The 17395-nt window shown below is 42.5% G+C and overlaps 1 protein-coding gene across 1 annotated transcript in view; it reads left to right on the forward strand.

Annotated features, from left to right (window-relative positions):
• Nucleotides 1–753: 753 nt before the first annotated feature.
• ITIH5 (inter-alpha-trypsin inhibitor heavy chain 5) overlaps nt 754–17395 on the forward strand; it is a 43237-nt gene continuing 26595 nt past the window's right edge. The window contains exons 1-6 of the mRNA XM_081330771.1: nt 754–1012; nt 10961–11005; nt 13438–13601; nt 14499–14591; nt 16010–16263; nt 17047–17216. Of these exons, the coding sequence (XP_081186897.1) occupies nt 893–1012; nt 10961–11005; nt 13438–13601; nt 14499–14591; nt 16010–16263; nt 17047–17216 (846 nt within the window). The 5' untranslated portion in view covers nt 754–892. The remainder of the gene's footprint in view (nt 1013–10960; nt 11006–13437; nt 13602–14498; nt 14592–16009; nt 16264–17046; nt 17217–17395) is intronic.

The following is a 17395-nucleotide window of genomic DNA, read 5'->3' on the forward strand; positions in this document are numbered from 1 at the left end:
ATTCTTCGTTGGGTATTAGGAGAACAAAGGAGAACAAAGGTGATCAGGGGACAGGAGGTTAAAACATACGAAGAACGGTTGCTGGAATTGGGTAAGTGTAGTTTAATGAAGAGAAGGACGAGGGGGGACATGAGAGCAGTGTTCCAGTATCTCAGGGGCTGCCCCAAAGAAGAGGCAATCAAGCTATTTACCAAAGCGCCTGAAGGCAGGACAAGAAGCAACGGATCATGGAAACTCACCAAGGAGAGAAGCAACCTAGAACTAAGGAAGAATTTCCTGACAGTTAGAACAATTAACCAGTGGAACGGCTCGCCACCAGAAGTTGTGGGTGCTCCACCACTGGAGGTTTTGAAGAAGAGACCAGACCGCCGTTTGTCTGAAATGGTACAGGGTCTCCTGCTTGAGCAGACAGTTGGAATAGAAGACCTCCAAGGTCCCTTCCACCCCTGTTATTCTGTTACCTCAACCAATGACCAGAATTAGGGATGAACGTGTTTGGGAAAACTCATCTTTGTTGTGGGAAGAAAAAAAAATCTGGCATCAATCATTCAAAAAGCCAGGCTCTCCAATGTTTGTGGCAAAGGTGACTTTTGTCAAAGCAGGATGCTCCATGCCCAGTCTGTCCCCGGACCTGAGGCTACCTACCATGGAGATGGAAGTTCTCCTGAACTTCACCAGCCTCCTGCTGTACTGAACTCCAGCAAGGAATGGTTGAGTCTTGGCTTTGAGCTCTGCAAAAGGGCTGAACCGAGGGAGGAGGGAGGAGAAGGCAGCCAGCCAAGACACTCAGGTCAGATCCGTTCCTCTTCCAGCTAGCTGGAGACAGAAGTCGGATCAAGGAGACCTGCTCCTCCCTTTCTGACTTCTGCCTCTTCGGCAGTCCCACTGCAACATGGCCTGGCTCCTCTGGTTGGGGTGCAGCCTGCTGGTGGTCTCTGCACGGCAAGATCCTGAACTCTTAGCCCGGGATTTGGAAGAGGCTGGGATTACGGATTATAACCTCATTGACAATGTAAGTTTGTTTGTGCTTGTGAAGGGGGGGGGCGGAAAGGGGGAGGAGAAGCCCAGTCTGGGTGATTACCGCTGTGGGGTGATTTCTTTGAACTGCAAAGGAAGGGATATTTTAAATCCGCGAATATGCTCATTTTGGGGTGGGCCACGTGACACATTTGACCACAGCGAAGCTTGCTTTAATTATATTGTCTAAAAATAGCTGTCTATCTATCTGTCTGTCTGTTTCTATATCTATCTATCTATCTATCTATCTATCTATCTATCTATCTATCTATCTATCTATCTATCTGTCTGTCTGTCTGTCTGTCTGTCTGTCTGTCTGTCTGTCTGTCTGTCTGTCTGTCTGTCTATCTATCTATCTGAACAGAATAGTAGAATAGCAGAATAGCAGAACAGCAGAATTGGAAGGGACCTTGGAGGTCTTCCAGTCTAACCCCCTGCTCAAGCAGGAGACCCTACCATGAGTGTCAAACTCGATCGTGTCATATGACATATAGTGACATTTTTTGCCTTTGTGGAGCCGGGATGTCCGTGGCTTGTGTGTGACACATCGGTTTGACACCCCTGCCCTATACCATTTCAGATTAATTGTTGTCAAATCTCTTCTTAAAAACCTTCACCCTCCCCCTCTCTCCTTTGTTTTTATGAGTAGGGTAACTCAAAATAGGATGCACATTTTGCAAGTGTGACAGTTATGAGTTTTGTGCAAAAACAAAGCCTGCTTTAAACATAATAATGCCCTGACAGCATTAATATTAAGCTGGGTGTATTAAGGTGGATTCAAACTTTTCTAGACTCTTGAGCCAAGCTCAGAAGTCTAGATGATCCCCTCCCTCTGACAACGCTTATCTACGGCAAATCCTTGATGTGTTCATGGGAAGAGATGAACGGAGCCTCCAGAGTCAGTTGCACTATACCTCAGGGGACATAAAGTGCCGAAGGCGAACCACAAAGGGAGTTTGCAGTTTGCTTGATTTCTTGATGCCTGGAAGCATTTGTCTGCCTGCTGTAATAACTGTGCAAGAATAAGTAGACCTTTGATCTGATTCAGCCAAGGCAAAACTTAAAACCTCTGCTTTCAAAGTAACAGAGTTACTGAGCTATGTGTCTTAAAAGTTTTCCGCTTGCTCACCCTCTTTGTGCAATTTCAGCGTACTATTTCTGGAATTTGCGTGCCTTTCTGTAACTTTTTGCTTCTCTGCCTTCGTATATTTGCTATGCTTTATCTTGTGTGAAAGCAAAGTATATTTTTCTTTGGGGGAAAAAAACCAAACAAACCTCAAATAAACCTTGGAGGTCCTACCTAGGCACATTTTGAACTCCAAAATAGGTAGTGCACACGGAAAAGGGAAAAGTAATTTTTCAAGGTGAAGGGAGCTTTCATATCTCTGGGCTCTTGTGAAGATCAAAAGCCACTGCCATTGATGTTCCTTCTTTGCTTTTTTATAACTTTTAAATCAAATATGCAGTCGGTAAAGCAACTCATAATGTAATTTTCTAATGTAACCAAAGTGTAAATTGCAATCAATTTTTTTCAACAGGTTATGTTCTCTATAGGGTTGTGGTGTTTTTTTTTGTCAGACAGCCTTTTTTAAGAGTTCAGTTTCGGGTAATTCAACAGCCAAGCTGCATGGTAATCTATTATGAATATAAAAAAAAAACTGCAAAGGACTTTCTGTATAATATTCATGCAACCTGTCATTATGGTAGGAAGAGAGTTGCTTTGATGATTATTTTATAGCGGCATACAATCAGGGGTCTGTAGCAGCTTGTCCAACGAAAAAATGCTATTAAAAGGCATATACTTTTGAGAGGTGCTTTCATCATACCGAAAAGCTAATAGCTTTTTATTATAACGTTTGTTCATTGGAAAAGCTGCTACCAGATTCTTGATTCAGATAACCTGGTTATAGAATCATGAATTAATTACATGGAAATTAGAGAATGAATTAACCTACTTCCTGGGTCTGCCAAATGCAGTGTGAATTCTCTCCAGGATTGGACTGGATTTACCCGGTACTAATTTTAAAACTATCTAAAGTTAATAGATTAATTAGGCAAATGAAAGTACAAATGAAAGTAGTCCTTGACTTGCAACCGTCTGTTTAGCAACCATTTAAAGTTACAACAGCACTGGGGGAAAAAACACGACTTGTGACAATTTTGCACACTTAGAACCGTTGCAGCACCCCATGGTCATATAATCAAAATTCTGACTCTGGACACTGGATTTATGGCAGTTGCAGTGTCCCGGGGTCATGTGACCCCCTTTCATGGCAAGCCAAGTCAATGAGGAAGCCAGATTCACTTAACAACCATTTTACTAACAACTGCAGTGATTCACTTAACAACTGTGGCCAAAAAAAGTTCGTAAAATGGGGCAAAGCTGACTTAACCAGTATCTGGCTTAACAATGGAAATTTTGCTCAGTTATGGTCTTACGAGGACCGACGGACTGAATTGTTCAGGTTAGAAATGAACGGCATTACCATTTAATCTTATTGGTCGTTCTCTTTGTCATCCACCTGTGGATTGTGTACGTGCAAGAAGGATTCACACAGCATCTTTCTCCAGGTCGGCTCCATCTAGCAACTCAACCATCTGCAAAAGCCGGTGTTCATTTTGTTAGTTTTTATTTGGTATCTTAGCATTTGGGGGTAAAGCCAGCTCATTTGACTGGCTTAGGAATTAACGTACAGTATTGTCGACCAGAAGGTCGGCAGTTTGGCGGGTCGAATCCCGAGTGCCGCGTAACAGAGTGAGCGCCTGTTACTCGTCCCAGCTTCTGCCAACCTAGCAGTTCGAAAGCACGTAAAAATGCAAGTAGAAAAATAGGGACCACTACGGTGGGAAGGTAACAGCGTTCCGTGCGCCTCTGGCGTCTAGTCATGCCGGCCACATGACCACGGAGACGTCCTCGGACAAGCGCTGGCTCTTTGGCTTTGAAACGGAGATGAGCACCGGCCCCTAGAGTCGGAAACGACTAGCACGCATGTGCGGGGGAACCTTTACCTTTACCTTTACCTTATTGTGCAAAACCAGAATATGAATTACAGTTAGTTATAATCATTCATTTAGCAACCATGGGAGGCTATCACAGTGACTTATGACCAGTCTTTGCATTCATGACAGCTTCCCCACAGCCACATGATCAAAGTTCAGGCACTTGGCATGTATTTATGTATTTATGAGTGTTGAAGCATCCCAGGGTCATGTGATCAGCATTTGTGACCCTCCAAGCTGGATTCTGAGAAGTAAAATCAATAGCAATAGCAATAGCACTTAGACTTACTATATACCGCTTCACAGTGCTTTACCGCCCTCTCTAAGCGGTTTACCGAGTCAGCCTATTGCCCACCAACAATCTGGGTCCTCATTGTACCGATGTCGGGAGGATGGAAGGCTAAGTTAACCTTGAGCCTGTCGTGATTGAACTCCTAGCAGTGGGCAGAGTTAGCCTGCACTACTCCATTCCAACCACTGTGCCACCTCAACTCTAATCAAAAGTATATTCAATAGCTCCTCTTTATATATACAGACAAGCTGAAATGTTCTAACCACTGTTCCACCATGTTTCCTTCCTTCCTTCCTTCCTTCCTTCCTTCCTTCCTTCCTTCCTTCCTTCCTTCCTTCCTTCCCACTTAGCAACAGCACTTAGACTTATATACTGCTTCACAGTGCTTTACCGCTCTCTCTAAGCAGTTTACCGAGTCAACCTATTGCCCCCCAATGATCTGGGTCCTCATTGTACCGATGTCGGGAGGATGGAAGGCTGAGTCAACCTTGAGCCCCATCATGATCAAACTCCTGGCAGTGGAAGAGACGTTTAATCAGGAAATATTATAAAATACTTTCTGCATGCATTAACGTGCTTTACCAGGCTCACAATTTTCTCACGTGCGAGAAGTCAGAATTTTTCCAGATTGAACAGGATGACGTAGAGGGGTTTGGTGGCAGCTGTTGTCAAGGATTATATAGGAGAAAGGCAGGTTTTGGAAACTGAGTTCATTAAACCCATTGCAAAATCAACAATTTTCCAGTTGGCCAGTGCCAAATCTCTCTTTCAGAGAAGAAAGGAAGGAAACACTTAATGGGATGTTTAATTGGGTGGCAAAAATTGTTCACAGTCAGCAGTTGGAAAGTTGGCCACTTTGACTGAACTTTTAAATTTAAGATCTTTATTTAAAGTTTTAATATTTTATATGTCCGTAAGCTGCCTGGAGTCGCCTTAGGGGAGATGGGTGGCATGTAAGTTTGATAAATAAATAATAATAGTTAAACTCATTCTTTCCTTTTCCCTCTGTCCAATTATCCTGGTTTCATGCGCAGCTTAATCTCTGCTTTAATTCATTTTACCTTCTCTTTTGCGGCAGTCACTAATAGCAATAGCACTTAGACTTATATACCACTTCATAGTGCTTTACAGCCCCTTCTGAGCAGTTTTACAGAGTCTGCCTATTTGACCCCTACAACCTGGGTCCTCATTTTACCGACCTTGGAAAGATGGAAGGCTGAGTCAACCTTGAGCCGGTCAGGATCGAACTGCTGGTAGTGAGCAGAGTCAGGCTGCAATACTGCATTCTAGCCACCATGGCTCTTAACTTTCTAAGTGAATGCCATAGTTTTAAGGCAGCCACCACAGTCATTAAGCAAACACTATGGTCATTAAGCACTATTGTTCACTAGGTCAGGTTTTGCTGAAACCCGAAAGTAAATGCCACTTTCCGATAAAACCATCATAAAACCTGATTATGTGAGTGCGGGATACTGCAAATGAGTGTACATGCAGACTGGTTACTGAGCGCCTGACATGCAGTCACAAGACCTGCGGGTGGCTGTTGGAAATTCAGAGCCAGGTCATAAGTACAGGGAGTCCTCGACATACGACCACAATTGATCCCCAAATTTCCATTCTTAGCAAGACAGTTAAGTGAGTTTTGCCCCATTCAGTGACCTTTGTTGCTGCTGTTGTTAAGTGGATGACTTTAGTTGTTAAGTTAGTAACATAGTTCTTACGTAATTGACTTTGCTTGTCAGAAGGTCACATAATCCCGAAACACTACAACTTTCATGAATATGAGTCAGTTGCCAAATATCTGAATTTTCAACATGTAACCATTGGGGATGCTCCAATAGTGGTAAGTGTGAAAAATGGTCATAAATCTTTTTTTTTCTGGTGCTTTTGTCACTTCTAATGGTCACTAAATAAATTGTTGTAAACAGAGATGGGAAGGCCTGGAAAAACCCTCAGAAAAATTGGGGAAAAAACAAGTTTTTTTCTGTTTTTTCCCCAAACAGCTTTGGAAAAATGAAAAAACCCCACCTTTTTTCTCCCCTCAATTTTTCTGGTTTTTTTTCCAGGCCTTCCCTCTCTAGTTGTAAATCAAGGACTACCTGTACCCCAGGGATGCTTGTCGTAACCTCAAATGCTCTCTAAGCCAGGGCTTTTCAACCTTTTCACCCACTATACCACTTTTAGGATATGGCGACATCCGAGGACCACCAGTCGCCTAGCAAGGTGTCAAAAACGTGATGACCCCAAAAAATAAAGGAAAAAAGTGATGAAGTCCAGGTAGTCCTCAACTTACAACAGTTCGCTTACTGACTGTTCAAAGTTACAATGGCACTGAAAAAAGTGCCCCCCAAGCCACAGCCGAGCAAGACGCCTGCCTGCCCACCCAGCGGCGCTCTTCCTCCTGTCCGAGGTTTTCATTGTTGTGAGCATTTCTGTTGAGGATTGGCAGCGTGGGTGGGGTGGGGGGGTGTTTGGTTTTTATTCCCCTCCCCCCTCTGCTGGGTGGTTGCAGCAGGTTTTGGTCACTTCACCATGACCCTGGGACACTGAGACCGTCATAAATATGAATCAGTTGCCAAGCATCTGAATGTAAATCACAACACCCTGGAGATGCTGCAACATTCCAGCTGATCAGCGCTTCTTCTGGGCTCAGAAGCACCAGGATCAGCGCTGAGCTCCAGCTGGATCCTGGCGCTGATCCTGGAGCTTCTGCTGAGCCCTGACAGCCCTGCAGCTCCAGCCGTCTCTCGCTTAGGCTTGTGCGGTGCTGCCACCGGTTCCGCTCATTCCCCTCCCCCGCTACCATTTTTCTAGGATGGTCGCGTACCACCTGCCAAGTGCCAATGTACCACAGGTGGTACCCGTACCACTGGTTGAAAAGCCCTGCTCTAAGCGATCAGTCATAAGTTGAGGATGACCTGTAATTTGAAAAAGTACTCTCCAATTCCCTCTAATTTGTTCCATGTGTGTTGTATTCCATTCTCTAGTTGGTTGGGGAAAATCCTCCCCTCCTGACACCAAAAATAATTATTCTGCAGTTGGCATCTCTACTGTAAATTCCATCAATGATCCTGATGATAGCCCAGTTTGCATCCTGCCCTTTTAAGATCTGAGTCACTGCCTTTTGCTCTACACTCCTTTTTGGTCCAAGAACTGTGAAGGAAGAGAGTTGGAAAAGGTCTCATATATTTTTGGCATAGGGAAGGGTTGGTTTTGCTCCAGCGCCTTGGCATTTGAAGCTTCATGTAAGCAAGCATAACATCGCCTCCGAGCAAGTAGAATCCCATGCAGTGGTTATGCAGAGAAAAACGTGTGTCTTAAACTCCCTTCTTGCATGCAAGCGGTTTGAGGAAGGGACAGCAAGCTACGAGGGGTCAGGCCGTTCTTCATTTTGCAGAATGCAATGTCAAGGCTTTCCACCACCAATCTAGAGTTTTTCAAACCGTGTTCCTAGGCTTCTGCAGAGCCTCGAGAGAATTCTTCCAGAGTCTAACAGGAGAAACTAAATTTTAAAAGCCGTTTAAACACAGCCAAGGGCATCTACAGCCATTTCTCTAAGGAACGACAATCGACATTCCAGCTATCCAAACACCGATTGGCTTGGCTAAAACATTAACTGCCCGAGTAATGGTGAAAATCATGTTTTAATGTTTGTACATCGGAAAAGTTAATGTTGCATTGCCTTGCAGTTTGTACTGCATTTATCCGTGATTATCGGGTGATGTTTGGAGCTATCTGGGGATATGTTTGTAGTGCTTTTCAAAGCACTTTCATATATAAAGTTGCAGGAAATACACATGTTTTGCTTTACCTCCAGATTTCTGTCACTTGTGCTTTGCCTCTTGATCTGACGTTCTGGGAACGATTGTTTTTTAACTGACAAAAGAGTTCATGCTCACAGGGACCAGCATATAATATATAATTATAGGAGCTGAGGGGCATTGCCCAATCTTGTTAAGCTGAACTTGCTTTGTTTATCCGTGTCAGAAGCATCACAATTAAAATAAGACATACAATATGACATACCATTTAAAATGTAAAATCTAAGGTTAGTGTATGTAAAATTAAACAGATCTTGCCCAGAAATTAGCAACATTAATTGCTCTCTGTTGCTCTGCCATGAGGTCCTCAAGTGTATACTGATCGGGACACAAGGGCAGGTGTACATATGTGTTGTTGTCTGCATGTCACCACAATTGCAAAGGGCAGAAGCCACCGGATAGTCTTATTCAGAGTATCTCTGGATCTTGTTGTTCAGCTAGTCCTCAACGTACGACCACAATTGAACCCAAAATTTATGTTGTTAAGTTTTGCCCCATTTTACGACTTTTCTTGCCACAGTTGTTAAGTGAATCCCTGGAGTTGCTAAATTAGTAACATGGTTATTAAGTGAATCTGGCTTCCCTGCTGACTTTGCTTGGCAGGTAGCAAAAGGGGATCACATGACCCTAGGATGCTGCAACCATCATGAGTACGTGCCAGTTGCCATGCCTCCAAATTTTGATCACGGGACCATGGGGATGCAGCAATGGTCGTAAGTGTGGAAAATGGTCCCAAGTCACTTTTTTCAGTGCTGTTGTAACTTCAAATGGTCACTAAACCAGCTGTTGTAAGTCAAGGACTACCTGTGTTGAGAAAAATGGTGAGGGATACTGCTCCCTATAAATGGATACCTGAGTGTTTTTACAGGTAGAATCTCACCTCACCTAACCTCTAACCCACTGTTTTGCTGCAAGCAAACCATGTTAAGATAAAAGCATGGATGAGTGTAGCAAGAACTTTCTGACTTGCAAGTTCAGACATTTTCCACATTTATATTTTTCCTCTCTCCTCTCCAAAAACCCCCGAAAAAACAGCTTGGCTTGGAGTCAAAAGTCTTGCATTCTTTTCTGCATCTTCAGCACGTTTGCCATTCAGCCCAGCAGAGGAGAATTCAAAGCAAATTCCATCTGCCTCTTTGATCTAGGTCTGTCATGGCCTCCTCCAAAGGGAGAGTCCAGGTGTCCAGCATGAGTCTGTGGAGATATAAACTCCATGGCCGAGAATATTGGCAGCGCGCAGCCCTGTAGGATTTTTTGTAATCTAAATATTTATAACTGTCAGGAAATTGCAGCTGCAGCTGTCCACATAACTTCAAAGACATGGACACAAATATGTAGTTTTATATAAATAAATATACTTAACATTTATATGCTAAAGATAGTCAGGAACACAGGAACATTATGAGGTAAAATCATCATGAGGTAAATTCAAACAGCATACAGACAGAAGAAAAGGGCGGGAAAAAAGGGAAACGCCCTCTTTACACCCACAGCAACCAATCACAGCATAGATTGCCTCATGCACTCTCCAGTCAATCAGTTCCAACTGTTTGTTATGGCCCATTGTACAATTTTACTATGTCAGCTACTAAATTAAATATCCTAACAATAACCTATACTTTGATCTCCGTCTAAGGAACGTTCAGAGCAGCTAACAGCCTCCTTAGCCAAACAAACCCTGGATAGTAAAAGTGATGCAGAAGTTAAATATTCAAAGAACGCAGCATGGGTTTAATATTACAGAGAAGGAAATGGCTGTGTCTACACCAGAGGTGCCCAACCTTGGTAACTTTATGACTTGTGGACTTCAACTCCCAGAATTCCCCAGCCAGCCATGCTGGCTGGGGAATTCTGGGAGTTGAAGTCCACAAGTCTTAAAGTTGCCAAGGTTGGGCACCCCTTGTTACCAATGCCCTCCACAATAATATATCTTTATTGAGAATTAAATAGCATGAAAAAGAGGTTGTTACATGCCTCAAAAGACGGGAAGTTGACAATTCAAGAACCCATGGGAGGGAAAATATGACAACTAGAATTGGTGGAAATTTTCTTTTTAGTTCTACTTCGCTGGATAATAGGAGAACAATGCTGAAGAATATACAGAATAGGAATGAGGAAGTTGTTTTATTTGTTTTATTTCTCCTGTTTGAAAATCTCTCTAATCCTTTTAACTGGATCCGAGAATTTTTGTAAAAGAGTTTGCATTAAAACATACATTTATTTTCGTGTGTATTTTTCTAAATATAGGCCTTTTTACTGTAATGGACATAATTTTTATACGTTTGTGTGTGACTTCGTGGGGTGGGTTATGTGTATCTGTATAAAATACTATTTGTGCGGTTCCCCAAATAAGTCATTTGTACATTGCTTTCACTAATTGATGCATTTTCCTCAGAGTTTTAATAATAATACCAACAACAACAACAACAATAGTCTTCATTTAGCAACTGCCTCATTTATCATTTCTTCTTGGTTACAACTATGATGAAAAAGTAACTTTGTGACCAATTCTTTAATTTACGGCTTTCACATGGCAGTTTTCATGTAATGTACATTTTTTTACTAACCTAACAAACTGCAAAACATGGAAAAACTCTACATTTTGAGCAATAAGTGTTCAGTTAGTGCACTGGTTAAATAATGAGAAATTATATGAGTTTATATTCAGATCCTAACTGCCCCCAATTCTCTCTCATTATTAATAGAGGCTTAGCAGACAGCCTAAGTATGCAGCAATGGCTTCTGACGAGCCAAAACTATCACTGATGAACATCTTGGTTTCCATTTTTCGCGGAAAACACACTGAGTGATGGTCTCTGTTCCTTTGCAGGTGGCACGGAGGGTTCCAAGACAAACACGATTTCTGCAGAGATTGGTGCGTAAATATTCTAACTGTGAATTGTTCTCATCTTGCAAGAAAGTGTCAGCAATCACACTCTCCTAATTTTGCAATTTTGTGTCAGGAATTTTTTGTATCAGGAAATCTTTCCTAGAGCTGCAAAATGCAAACTATCTGAGCCATTTTCTCAAGTCTTGTGCAGAAACAAGAACAGATGAAGAATAAATTCACATTTCTAAATCTTTTCTGCCTGTTACCCCTCTAGAGTGGCCAAAGGAGAACAGGTGGTAACACCAGTTTGGATGATTCTCTGACCAACCAAGAGCTAAGCAAAGTCTGATGTAATTAGTATTGGGATGGGAGATTGACTAAGAAATCCCAGAACTCTAGATTATGCTTGGACATAAAAAAAAGATTAACACAGCCCCCCTTCTACATTATTTTAAAGACTACAGTATTGTATATGCAGACAGTATTTGCATTGCCATTATACACTTAATCCACTTACTAGACTGACCCATTTTTTCTGAGTGTACACCATGCATAGAGCAATCAGCTGGCTAAATAGGACAGCCAGTTAAGATGGGGATTCCTGCAATGGCAGAAGGGTTGGACTAGAGCAGGGGTAGGCAACCTTGGCTCTTTGATGACTCGTGGACTTCAACTCCCAGAATTCCTGAGCCAGCCATGCTGACGGGAAAGGCAGAGTTTCCAAGCTGAGCCATGCTGGCTCAGGAATTCTGGGAGTTGAAGTCCACGAGTCATGAGGAGGCCAAAGTTTCCCCATGCTGGCTCAGGAATTCTGGGAGTTGAAGTCCACGAGTCATGAGGGGGCCATAGTTTCCTCATGCTGGCTCAGGAATTCTGGGAGTTGAAGTCCACGAGTCACAAAAGAGCCAAGGTTGCCTACCCCTGGACTAGATGCTCTCCAAGCCCCCTTCCAGCTCTTACATTCCCTTATTTTGGAAGTACGCTAAGCCATACATATAAAACTCCGCTCAAGGTTAACACTCATCAAGCTTCCCATGGTGTACTAAAACATATTTTAAATTTTTACCAGACTAGTTATTGTCTCCCTGATAAAGCAAGTGCTGTGGGTCCAGCCATTTCTTATTGCTAAGATCAAAGGATGCTTTTCTATCCAACGATGCGAAAGAAAAGAGCAAAGATAGCTGACTTTGTAATAATGCCGCTGGGGGGGAGGGGGGGCAAAAGCCCTAATAAGCAGGCATATACATAGAATGAAGGCTATTGCTAAGCACATTGGTTTGTGCTTAAAATTGTAAGCCGCCCTGAGTCTTCGGAGAAGGGCGGGATATAAATGGGATTAAAAAAAAAAGATAGAGAGCTTAACAAGTAGCTTTGCTTAACACACTTTGCATACCCTAATATCAAGACACCCTAACCTGGCATCAAACCAGAACCCAGACTAGAAAGTCTGGGTAGGGATCAGCAACACGTTGAAATGTTAGTACCACTTTATAATGCCTTGGTAAGACCATACTTGGAATATTGCATCTGGTTTTAGTCACCACAATATAAAAAAGATGTTAAAATGTACGATGAACGTTTGCAGGAATTGGATATGTCTAGTCCAGGGGTAGGCAACCTCGGCTCTTTTATGACTCATGGACTTCAACTCCCAGAATTCCTAAGTCAGCATAGCTCAGGTTTGAAACCTCTCCCTTTCCCTTCAACATGGCTGGCTCAGGAATTCTGGGAGTTGAAGTCCACGAGTCATAAAAGAGCTGAAGGTTGCCTACCCCTGGTCTAGTCTAACGAAGATAAGGACAGAATAATAACAGAATAATAATAGAGTTGAAAGGGACCGTGCAGGTCTTCTAGTCCAACCCCCTACTCAGGCAAGAGACCCAATACCATTTCAGACAAATGGCTGTCCAGTCTCTTCTTTAAAACCTCCAGTGTTGGAGCATTCACAGCTTCTAGAGGCAGGTTGTTCCTTCTCACTGTCAGGAAATTCCTCCTTAGTTCCAGGTTGCTTCTCTCCTTGATTAGTTTCCATCCGTTGCTTCTTGTGCTGCCTTCTGGTTCTTTGGAGAATAGATTGACTGGGTTGACATGATAGCAGTTTCCCAATATTTGAGGGGCAGTCGCAGAGAAGTGGGGTTCAACTATTCTCCAAAGCACCTGAGGCCAGGACAAGAATAACAAATGGAAACAAACTTCTTCAGTGATTCATCAGCTCAAGGAAAGAGAACACCATCTGCCATTTTTAGTAACAAGCAGACTGTTCGTAAATACAAGCTCCATCCTATATATAAATTCAAGTTAAAAACAGAGTTAGGAATGGAATTTGCTTAACCTGGGCACCACCTATAACAGACTTGCAAGTTTCTGTTCATGTAGCTTTACAGTAAAATAGAATTATCTGGTTGTGTTTTGTGTCTACCTGGGATGGCTGACCTAACATGTCCTGCTTTTGTGGAAATATTGCTATGTCCCAACAGGAGACCAGACCCCGTATGTCCGAATTCTCAGTGAAAGCCACAATAATTTCTCGATACGCATTTACCACAGTCTCCTGCACTTTGGTGAATACCGGCTCAGAGGCTAAAGAAGGCGTTTTTGAGATGCAAATACCCATCACAGCATTTGTCTCCAATTTTACCATGTAGGTGAGCGGTTGTGTCATAAAATAAGTGTAATGGTCTGTGCGAATGGCCTTGGGAGACAGGAGGGAGAATCACAGACTGAACAAGGATATAAAAAATATCTCAGTGTTCCCTAGTTTTTGGAGAGGGGGGACAAAAATTATTAGATTTGCAAGACTATTAATGTAATCTTACAATAGAGTTAGTATAGGTAGTCCTTGACTTACAATTGTTCATTTAGTGACCATTTGAAGTTACAACAGTACTGAAGAAAATTACTTATGACCATTTTTCATGCTTATGACTGTTGCAGTATCCCTGTGGCCACATGTTCAAAATTTAGACACTTGGCAACTCACTCATATTCATGACGGTTGCAGTGTCCCGGGGACATGTGATCCCCTTTTGTGACCTTCTGACAAGAAAATTCAATGGGGGGAGCCAGATTCACTTAACAACGGTGTTACTAACTTGACAAGTGCAGTGATTCATTTAACAACTGTGGCAAGAAAGGTCCTAAAATGGGGCAGAACTTACTTAACAACTGACTAAGCAACAGAAATGTGGGGCTCAGCTGTGGTCGTAAGTTGAGGACTACCTGTATTCCTGGTGTGCTTCTTGTGTGGACTACCTTACAAGGTTAACAATAAGAGATCTCTTATTACAAAAAGGGATGTAAATAATGAATTAAGGTGAAGTTCATAGGGAAATTGTTAGGTTTTAAAGGTACTAAAATCAGTATGGTATTTTTACTCAGACCATTTTTTTTAGCGAAATGTAATCTAATTCAGAAATAGGAAGGAAGCTGTTTAAGGCTGAATAAAGTAAATTAAAAGTGGGATGAAACCTGGATCAATAGATTGAACCATGAGCCTTTCTAATTTTTTCATTCATATTCTCCTTTTTACTGATTCCAGGATTATTGGTGGCAAGATTTATTACGGGGAGGTTATTGGCAAAGACTGGGTGCATGCAGATCAAGAAATATATTCAAGACCCACAGATGACAGGTAAGGACTGCATCGTCTTGATTTGGGGATTATGGAGACACAGCAACCATGATGAAGAATTGCAAGAATTATTAAGCAAAGGACAACTTGTTCTGGGAAAGAAGAAGGGGTGAGAAAGAAGATCAAAGTAAACCTGCCTTGATTCTGTTTGGCATAACAGGAGGTTGAGGAAGCTCTGCCTGGTTTTTAAGTTTCTGTTATTATACCTTATCACAACAAAGCAGAGTTTCAGTACATCTTGCATTGTACAGCCCTTTCTTTTATAAAAATCAGTAGCTTGAATTGACCCCAGAAGTACATTGACAACACTTTAGTGTATAGGGGCCAGACAGCCAGGAGGGAGATTAACAGAGAATGCCAGAATTTGAGCTAGGAAGTTGAAAAAACAACATCCTGGAAGGTCCTTGGTGCCCTCTAAGCTTGGTGGTTTTCTTGCAGACGTTTCATTACCAAACTAGGTAACATCATCAGTGCTAAAAGGGAGTGGGATTTGTGGGGAGGAGGAGGAGGAGGAGGAGGAGGAGGAGGAGGAGGAGGAGGAGGAGGACTGTGCGGTCCTTGATGTTCTCTGATCTTGGGGGTTTTGTTGCAGACATTTCATTACCCAACTAGGTAACATCATCTGTGGTAGGTGAGTCCTAGTTTGATAATGAAACGTCAATGGGGAAGCCAAATTAACTTAACCATGTTACTAACTGAAAAACTGCAGTAAATTCACTTAACAACAGTAGCGAGAAAGGTTGTAAAACGGGGCAAAACTCATTTAACAACCCTCTTGCTTAGCAATGGAAATTTTGGGCTCAATTGTGGTCGTAAGTCGAGGACTACCTGTAAAGTATAATTAATTGATCTGGCTGTATTTCCTGCCCAGTCTACCTGATAAAGGGACGCGGTGGCTCAGTGGGTTAGGACGCTGAGCTTGTCGATCAGAAGGTCGGCAGTTTGGCGGGTCGAATCCCGAGTGCCGCGTAACAGAGTGAGCGCCTGTTACTCGTCCCAGCTTCTGCCAACCTAGCAGTTCGAAAGCACGTAAAAAATGCAAGTAGAAAAATAGGGACCACTCCGGTGGGAAGGTAACAGCGTTCCGTGCGCCTTTGGCGTCTAGTCATGCCGGCCACATGACCACGGAGACGTCCTTGGACAAGCGCTGGCTCTTCGGCTTTGAAACGGAGATGAGCACCGGCCCCTAGAGTCGGAAACGACTAGCACGCATGTGCGGGGGAACCTTTACCTTTACCTTACTACCTGATAAGGCTGACAGCAGCTGTTGTTGGACCACCACACCCATCTCTTCAGCCAGTGAAGCCTCTTCTTCTTGCTCCTTCCCTCCTATTCTCATCAGTGGCCCCAGCTACCCTTGGTATACAGCAAGGAAGTGTGGAAAGATGTGTCGCTAAAAAGTCTTTGAATTCTTCCAGCAGAGAAAACCGAATGGAGACCTTCAAAGCCTCTGGATTAATTCCCCGGAAGGTTGAAGCCACCTTCATCTTGCACTACGAGGAGCTCCTACAGAGACGGTTGGGGAAGTATCAGTACACGGTCAGCATACGACCCCAGCAGCTGGTGGGCAAGTTACGTGTGGAAGTGAACATCCTTGAGAATTCGGGAATTAATTCTTTGGAAGTTCTGCCTCTCCAAAATAACAAAGGCAAGGGAGCAGGGAGCACTGAAGGTGAGTGGATAAAATGAGGGTGGCTGCCAGCCCTGCCAGGTAGACCAGATAGGAAACATTTAGTATAGTATAATTTATTAAATTTATTAATTTATTTAGTTTAGTATAATTTATTGTCAGGCTACATTAACAGAATCTTGCAAGTTTGAAAGTAGAAATCTGCCCGCTGTCTATTTTACAGGCTGATAAGTTAGGGAGGATCCCTCCTGACGCTCTTTCTCCACCTGTTATGCAGCTGAGGGCTGTGCTGTCTCTTATCTGATCACTCCCCAGGCAGCATTTATTTGCCCCATTTCTAAACGTCTTTCTCATGTGCCATCACAGCCACAAAACTTATTTACTGAGTAAAAGTACAACCTGCCTTTCACTCAGCAGCTCAGGGTGTGTGTGTGTGTGTGCAAGTTGTACAAAATCAGCCTGTTTAACATTAATAATATGAATTAATATTGTTGGGTTTCCTAAAATTTATTGACCCACAAGCTAATTATCATCCGGTCTATTTTATGAAGCCCAGAAATGTTATTCCAGGAATCAGGTCAAGCAGGTTGTGTGAACATAACCTCCCCTTTGATCTAGCAAGCCAGTTTTCCAATCCAAAAAAATAAGATAATAAATATAATAATATAATAAAACAACAAAATAAAAACAAAATAACAATAAAATAAAATAAAATAAATAATAAAATAAATTAAAATTAAAATAAAATAAAATTAAAATAAATAATGAAATGAAATGAAATGAAATGAAATGAAATAATAAAATAATGCTCTACTTTCTCAACAGATCACCTCACTCCACCCCCTTCAACCATGGTAGGCCAGACAAAGACCTTAGCTAAAGTAACCTTCAGTCCCAACTTGGTCCAGCAAGCCAAGATCGCGAGGAATGGCATGCTAGGAGACTTTACCATCCAATATGATGTTAACAGAGAATTGAGTGTTGGAGAAGTCCAGGTATGTTGTAGAATGTTGGAGAATGTCTATCATCTCATTTCTGGCTGTTTGTTCTTGGAGATGATCTGCAGCCCAGCATTCCTACCAGCACTTCTTGGTGGGTGTAGTCCTCAACTTAATAGCATTCGTTTAGTGACTGTTCCAAATTACAACAGCACCAGAAAAAGAGACTCATGACT

Source organism: Vipera berus (genome assembly GCF_964194415.1).
Source record: "Vipera berus genome assembly, chromosome: 6".
NCBI classification, from domain to species: Eukaryota; Metazoa; Chordata; class Lepidosauria; order Squamata; family Viperidae; genus Vipera; species Vipera berus.